Here is a 9,035-nt window from a genome sequence, read left to right on the forward strand (position 1 = left end):
AATAAGATTGTTATGTTCACAATAAAAAAAAATAAAAAAATAAAATAAAATAAAATATCTCTAAATTAAGAGAGTATCCCGGGTTTCGGTAATCTGTTAAGAAATGACTTAAGTGGACCATATTATCCCAATTGTAGCTCTTGGTGGATTAACAGTAATTGCCTGAGAGTACTTTACATGGTGCGTAATGGGTCCATTGATGTTTGACGGATATTTCCATGATTGAAAAAGGAGTATCTTTACATTCAGGGCACTACTACGCGTGTCCTGGAAATTGATGGAATTCGAAGGTTAAAATGTTATTCTTTTGTTTTGCACAGTTCATCTCCGAGTGTCATACAACAAATAGTGCTAAGGCTTGGAATGAGTGTAAGAACGTATCCCAAAAGATGGGTTTGGATTTTTATTTTGAATAAAGACACGTAACAAGATTATTAATTCAGTAGGAATGAAAAATCTGACTTTTTTTGTGAGAGAGAAAACCTTTTCACTTCAGTATGAGACCGTCTAACTCAGTTTCAGTTCTAAAGTCTTGAAAGGTTCGTCTTTAACGTGTCCGAACGTAGGTTTTTCGTGGCAAAGGGAATTGCCGATACTCCTTGAGCTGAGACGGTCCGGAAGTCCATAGAACGTGTAACTTGTTTCTGCATAATAAATGGATATTTTATTTTATTTTTCTTAAAATATCTGAGAAGTAGGTGAAAAGTTGCACGTAGACTAAATGTAATGTGTACGTCAGGAGTGATCCTTACCCTTAATAAAAAGCTAGTTTTGATCTTTGCATTTGTAGTATTACAATCCTCATTTAAAATCAAGGGACACGATTTTCTTTCCCCATGTTAACTAGCTCATTTAGTTAGCGACCATAAACGTATTCATCGGTTTTGTTAAATGTTGATTGACAAGTAAATGTAAATAATGAGGATAATAGTGAACTTGTCGTTTTGTCACACATAATGATTCAGTAGAAACTGCCGTATTAATTTCAGGAAAGTTGCGTTTCTGGATTTGAAATTATTGCAGATGGAAGGATTTGACTGCACGTAAGTCAAGTCTAAAGTTACGGTAAACAAAGACGAATAGGAATTTATTTATTCGTGTTAGGTTATCCCCCTTTCCTCCACGTCCCTTAGGACTAGTTGAGCACTCCAACTGAGGGATTATGTATGTATTTTATGACTGTAGATCCGTGTGTGTGTGTTCACTGACCGATTTTCTTGTTCTGAAGCACGAAAAACCCGGAAAATATCTGAAAAACCCTCTATGTTTTTCTACAACCTTCAGTTTTTTCACCCGAAGAGACCAGCTAACTCACCTTTAGCCGAAAGAGACCTGAATAAAGGTTCCTTACGTCAGTGACGGGAATCGAACCCAGGTCTTTCCGACCGAAGGGCTTCGTCTATACCGACTGAGCCATGGAAGCTCACGGATACGAACGATTTGGCACAATTGGATGACAACTTAGGTGTTATGATATGACGATATTATTACTGTTTGCGCTTTGTCATCTAAAATTATACTTCTAGTCCTGCTGCTACTAAAAATGAACAAACGGCCAAAAGTAATAAAAATCAGAATCGATTAATATTCCTGTCGCTGAATTTTTCAAACCATGTACCTGTGACCGCTCGAATAGGTTACTTCGCCAATGAAGAATGTTCAGGAAAATATTAAATGAGATATAGCTTAAGTTCGACGCAGACAAGGTGAAGATTTCTGGGTGTATGTAACCAAGTCTCTTGTTAAGATTCAACGGTTCAGATCTGTATTTTGGGAAAAACGGTTATTTAAATTTAATACCACACAGAGAGAGTATTGCTCTGAAAAGAATGAACAGAAGACAAGAAAGAAACTTTAATCAGATGTGTGGCTTAATGAATTTGTTAAATTTAGACAAAATAAGCAAACTTGAAGCAATTTTATAATTAGATTATTTTCTGATTTAATTGATCAAAAAAGAATAAAAAATACCTGAAAGGACACCAATTTCCGAGTGTTGAAATTACTGACGTCATTATGACATCTGATAATTATTTAAGAGTATACGAGATTTGCCAATGGAGGAAGTTAGTAAAATGACAACGAAAGATTATGAGATGCTCAATTTGCTAATCCGAGTATTGAGTGAAAAAAACAAACAAAAACCAAGACGTGAATAAATGGAAACGATTTGGAGACAACATCCTTCTGCTATCAGAATGTGAAAATAAAAACCGACACGATTTATCACCAAAGTTGAATTTTGCCTGTAATTTTCAGTCATGAAGGAACTGCAAAAGAAACCATATATTCAGTCCGTAGAATGTAAGCAGGCAATGATATTGAAGGTTGATTCCTCAACCTGAGAGGAGGCTGAAATCAAAGAATAGGTGAAGAAGGGATTACTTGTTTTCACAGTTTTCTTAATATGAAAAGCACTTCAAATAGATACATCAAGAAGAATAAGAATCTGCACTTCCTCTCCATTTTCCTATGACACCCACTAAGAAAATCTGCATAATCTTGTTCATATTTTCACTTGTAGAGTAATAATTGATTTTTTTAATCAAAATCGTATCTTAAAATGTGGTCTCAATATCGAAAGTTTTCCAGTGAATTGCTAGAAACTTACAATTTCATGCTAAGCTCTTTCTGGCATGGCGCACTATCTTGCTGGAAGTATGCAGTTCACAATGGGTTCACGGTAGCCATGAATAGGTGAACTGATCAGCGACGATGTTCAGATAGGATGTGTAATTCACGCGGAGTTCTACTAGAGAACCGAACTCATGCCTAGAAAACACTCCCCTACCACCAGTCTGGGCAGGAAGGCTGCACGGTCTAAACGTTTTAAGATAATAAAAATAAAAGTGTAAAATAGCAAGAGTGGGTTTATACTACTTATTTTGTAGCAACAAACATAAAAAATGAAACATTTGACAATACGAAAGTTGAAATTTTCTTCGTAAGTTTATCACAACAGATCGTGTTTTCTTAGGAAAGGTTAAATTCCGGAAAAAACGTTTTGTTACTCCAAACAAAGAGCACAAGATGCAAAGAGAAGAAAAATTGTTCTGTGAGGCTCAAACGAGGATGTAGGTTGAGAGAATATACCAGTGATATCGTAATCATATCACACTTGTAGTATACGTGTGAAAAATAAATAAACAAGGATACCCGTTCCATATGTAAAATGTTTGAATTGTTTGAAAGTGTCCGTGAGCATACACACAAATACAGAAATGTTTCATTCCCTCTTTCTGGGATTGACTATCACTTTAATAATAAAATAATACAAACAAGATAAAATCGTACTACTTTCCAAAGAATGCGTCAACTCTCAAGTGGGTTCACAGAATTAATTAAAATAAACTTATAAATAAATAAATTTAGAATGTAAATTAAATTTTGCTTCGTGCGCTAAACAACTCGACGGATCTGCAAATGGCAAGAGGTGTGAAAGTGACTTCCGACTGTGCGGGAATTTGGAATAATATTCGTCGTCATGGATGAAGTGAAGAGTGTAATATTACTGAATAATGATCGAATAAGTGAACTGGTGCAATTTTTGTTTCAATTGTAAACGTGAATCACATCTAAGTTATATAAAAGGCATTCAGTGAATTCGCATAAAAGCAGTTTATATGAAATATGTTAAGTGCATTAAAAACTTGAAAATTTCTCAGTTAATGATTTGTATTTGTTTGCAATCTGTCGCTTTGCATACGTTCTTTTCCATTCGTCAAGTTACGTAATTATTTTTCTGTTTGAAATTTCATATATTTTCTTTGATGGCTTGTAATTATGTATTATGGTTTTGATTCTGAAATTTATTTGAATTTTGGACTTTGTGTAATGAGATATACTGATTATGAACGATCGCAAGGATACTTGGGAATTATAGTAGATCCCGCCGGTTGTAGAAAAATGCGGATGAATTCAACAGTGGGATACATTGGTATATTAGAGGTGTGGTCAGTCGAGTAGTTAGTTAATTCTCTTTCAGAAAAACATGCCGACACATAGGATCCGTGTATGTTTAGGTTGGAGATTCATTTCATTTTCAGGTTTAAGACCAACACACTACTACTAAATAAATTAATGGCTTCAAACTTTCTGTGTTGTGTAATCTCTCAAGTAGCGTTTCCGAACTCTCAATAAAACATAATAAACATATATGAAAATATAAAAAAATCCTAAAATTTCACTTTCCGGAATTTCATGCTTATTTATGTTTTCATTTGTCAGATTTTCAACAAAGTGAAATATTTCATCTTCTTCCAAGAAAACCGTTACAGTTCTGAAGTAGAACTGAAATATTTCATAATTTTCAACTAAAGAAGAATACCTTTGTATATTGCCATACTTCATAAAATCTCTCGAAAAAATGTATTCCTGTATATATTGTTACTAATGATGACAACCATTTTTCATCGCATGCAGAGAAGATATAAGATTTATTCAATGAGAAATAATCAACCTGTCGTGATTTGGCGTATCACGGATTGATTTATCTGTTCCCAAACTATATAATATAAGGATACGTTCTATGCCGTATTGGATTTGCTGATTTGTATTAATCTTACTCCATAAAAATACGTTTGTAACAGAAGTTAGAAAAATAATTCTTACATTACGAAGTTTCATAATAAAGCTGTTTTTCATAACAAAATGAAAAAATATAATAGTTATTTACATCTCCTCTAGACCGTGTTTGTTTCATACTGGCATTGAATTCTGGGAATTTCTGAAAGTGGTAGTCTCTCTGCGTTCCTAGGGTAAGTTGTTAGTTGGGTCACTTAACCATCTTAGATAGTATATATTTTATTGCAAACTGTTACACTTGTATTAGTTAAGGATCATATATTTACTTTTGTGAAGAACCATAATCTTCTTTCAGATAATTCGAAGTTTTTAAGACATAGCATGTTGTGCAACTCCTATCTTCTCGGGACTTAAGAAATTGAACGTAATGAACTGGGATCTTAACTATTTCTTGAAAGAATAATGCTATCGATTTAGATTTATGTGATCGTTTCTCAAGATTGGGTAGGATATGCTATGAACTGATCTCTCATTCTATTTGAAAATCCTTAAGATCCCTTCATGCCCCTGTACATACACTTAGCTGTAACTATAAATATATTAGCTTATATAGGCCACATGATATGATAAAATATACTTACCAGAATATCTTATTCTTCTAGTTGAATATGCAGATGAAAGGATAAATCGCTGTGATGATTTGGACACTTACAGAAATAGAGGTTGTAAGCAAGTTAATAATAGATATTACACATATTAAAGTTAATGAACACTTACTCTTATTACGGGTGGCTTCTGGAGACAAGACGCATTGCAGAAGAACTACATTATCCGATATTCACACAACACCTATCGTATTTTACCTTTTCTTGTTTCAGTGTCAAGGCACTCCAGTTGTCTCGAATTACTTTCAATCATTGCTCTCCAGAAGCAAACAAATCTTACTCAGCTTCAGAGGTAAAACTTAGTTCTCTATCAAAATTCTCTAGACAAAAATCTTTATATCTCCATCAAAATTCTCTAGACAAAAATCTTTATATCTCCTTTTTTCCTACTAATAACCGTGCGATTCAACTGAGCTTGAGCCTATCCTCATATGGGGACAGACGACAGAATTGTCAACAGTTGTCCTCAGATCCTCTTTACCACTTTCTAATTTCGAAGAACGGCAGATGAACAAATATGAGCTCAGTCAAGGTGCAGCTAAATCGGAGCCAATTTTTCATTATATTGTAATTTCCCATGGAGTCCAGAGATATTTCAGGATCCACTTTCTTCTACACTACAATGATCTCTCAGAATGGAGAGAAACGTAAAAATAGACGACGAGAAAGTTACAAAGCAAAAATGTTTGAAATCCAAATTTTGCACATAAAAGTATAACTGATATTTGTGATACCCAGTTTATTCATGCGAAAATTATTTCCGTAGTTTTTCACTACTTGTAATACCGTCAAGTATATTGCATAAATACAATTCATAGAATCAAAATTTCGAAATTATTGAAATCGTTTTTATGTTCTAAATACAGTATTACAGATTTTCCAAGGGTATGTACTTGACAACACAAGATAATTTAAAATTTAGCTTAATGCAATGAGATGTTTTAATTCCTATAAAATACCTTAAAGAAATTGTTAAAATATAAACGGCAGACATCCATTGAAAACTGACTTTTATTAAACTTATTAAATTAAATATTTCGAATATCCATATAAGAAATAGCCACAGGAATCGAAACATCAACAAACTTTATTTTTAATACAAACAAAAACGGTTCATAGAATATTAGAGAATATTTCGCAGAATATGAAGATGTAAGTTTATATTTTGTTGACAGATAACTCAACAGAAAGATGTTTCCTCAGTCTGGGATATAAAGTGCTGGTCTGCAATGATCTGAAAGATTTGAATAAAATTTACTACTAAAAATATGATTTCGATAATGAATCCTTAAATTTGAAGGAAGTAATTACATGAAAAGTTTCATTGATTGTCATTCTGTTGACGAAATTCTTAGTTGCGAAACAGGAAACATAAAAAGTAAAAATGTGAATTTCCAACCTTTTTAGTAAATCTTTCCTTAGAATACATTGAATTATTTTCTTAAATTTCACGAGAAGGGAATGCTAAGCGCATATTTCCAGAAAAAATGTAGGAATTAGTTCGATGAAAAACTCTTTCACGGGATTCAAGAAGATGCCGGTTGATATTTTGAAAGATTTTATTTTTAAGATGTGAAAAGCGTATGAAGACCCTTCATATGTCCGAATCCTTATGTGCCCCTTAAGAAGTTTTTAAAATTTTTTTACGGACTTCACAATGAGAAACCCATTCACACAAATATGAATCTTCAAGTGCTTTTTGAGATTGCATCTTTGTCAAAATTTCTTTTCTGATATGAAAAAAGTGAAGGGTTAATAAGAGTGTGAACCATTAAGTGCTCTTTTAGACTTCCTCTTTTTGAAAAGCTCTTTTCACAAATTTCACAAGCGAAGGGTTGTTCACGAGTATGAACCTTTAAATGTTCCTTGAGATTAGCACTTTGTAAAAATTTCTTTTCACATACTTCAGAAGTGACTAGTTGCTCCCCAGTATGAACGTTTAAGTGCACTTTGAGATTGATTCTTTTTGAAAATTTCCTTTCACATATTTCACAATTGAAGGTTTTCTCACCATTATGATTTTTTAAATGCTGTTTCAGACTAAAGCTGCGTGCAAATTTCTTTGCACAGACGTCACAATTGAAGGGTTACTCACCAATATGAACTTTTAAGTGCTGTTTCAGAGTAGAAATGTGTGCAAATTTCTTTGCACAGACGTCACAATTGAAGGGTTTCTCACCAGTATGAACTTTTAAATGCTGATTCAGACTAAAGCTGCGTGCAAATTTCTTTGCACAGACGTCACAATTGAAGGGTTTCTCACCAGTATGAACTTTTAAGTGCTGTTTCAGAGTAGAGCAATGTGCAAATTTCTTCTCACAGACGTCACAATTGAAGGGTTGCTCACCAGTATGAACTTTTAAGTGCTGTTTCAGAGTAGAACTGTGTGCAAATTTCTTTGCACAGACGTCACAATTGAAGGGTTTCTCACCAGTATGAACTTTTGAATGCTGATTCAGACTAAAGCTGCATGCAAATTTCTTTGCACAGACGTCACAATTGAAGGGTTTCTCGCCATTATGAACTTTTAAATGCTGTTTCAGACTAGAGATCCGTGTAAATTTCTTTGTACAGACGTCACAATTCAAGGGTTGCTCACCAGTATGAACTTTTAAGTGCTGTTTCAGAGTAGAACCCTGTGCAAATTTCTTTTCACAGATGTCACAATTGAAGGGTTTCTCACCAGTATGAACTTTTAAATGCTGATTCAGACTAAAGCTGCGTGCAAATTTCTTTGCACAAACGTCACAATTGAAGGGTTGCTCACCAGTATGAACTTTTAAGTGCTGTTTCAGAGTAGAACCCTGTGCAAATTTCTTTTCACAGATGTCACAAATGAAGGGTTGTTCACGAGTATGAACCTTTAAATGCACTTTGAGATTGCTTCTTTTTGAAAATTTCTTTTCACATACTTCACAATTGAAGGGTTTCTCGCCATTATGAACTTTTAAATGCTGTTTCAGACTAGAGATCCGTGTAAATTTCTTTGCACAGACGTCACAATTGAAGGGTTGCTCACCAGTATGAACTTTTAAGTGCTGTTTCAGAGTAGAGCAATGTGCAAATTTCTTCTCACAGACGTCACAATTGAAGGGTTGCTCACCAGTATGAACTTTTAAGTGCTGTTTCAGAGTAGAACTGTGTGCAAATTTCTTTGCACAGACGTCACAATTGAAGGGTTTCTCACCAGTATGAACTTTTAAATGCTGTTTCAGAGTAGAACCCTGTGCAAATTTCTTTTCACAGATGTCACAAATGAAGGGTTGCTCACGAGTATGAACCTTTAAGTGTATTTTGAGATTGCTTCGGTTTGAAAATTTCTTTTCACATACTTCACAATTGAAGGGTTTGTCACCATTATGAACTTTTAAATGCCGTTTCAGACTAGAGCTGTGTGCAAATTTCTTCTGACAGACATCACAATTGAAGGGTTGCTTACGAGTATGAATGTTTGAGTGCTTTTTGAGATAACTTCTTTTCAAAAATTTCTTTTCACATACTACACAACTGTAGGGTTTCGCTTGAGTGGGAACCATTTTGTGGATTATGAGATTACCCTTTTATAAAAAATTCTTCGAACAGATTTTGCAACTGATAGGTTTCGGTTGAGAACTTAATTCGTGAAGTTGACAAATGAAACGCTCCGACTTTGTGAATATAACTGACGGGTTTCTCCCCAATGCATTAGAACTTTCAGCATGTACCACTGACTGATGAATGAAGTGGTTTAAAAATCTTGTCGACTGCACAAGTATCCTATTTATATTGTAGTAACGACAAAAAATGCTTGTCAATGCCTATTCACCTGTAAAGTATTTCTGTGTATTGTCAACACACATTCTTTTA

At 34.1% G+C, this 9,035-nt stretch overlaps 1 protein-coding gene across 1 annotated transcript; it reads right to left on the bottom strand.

Moving 5' to 3' along the window:
- Window positions 1-6,877: 6,877 nt before the first annotated feature.
- On the bottom strand, window positions 6,878-8,725 carry LOC150103508 (uncharacterized). The gene is given in 1 exon segment (XM_090398490.1): window positions 6,878-8,725. A coding segment is annotated over 1 exon segment (1,848 nt).
- Between the last annotated feature and the right edge of the window lie 310 nt (window positions 8,726-9,035).

Source organism: Typopeltis vanoorti, chromosome 9 (assembly GCF_054136105.1).
Source record: "Typopeltis vanoorti isolate ZY-2024b chromosome 9, IOZ_Tvanoo_1.0, whole genome shotgun sequence".
NCBI classification, from domain to species: Eukaryota; Metazoa; Arthropoda; class Arachnida; order Uropygi; family Thelyphonidae; genus Typopeltis; species Typopeltis vanoorti.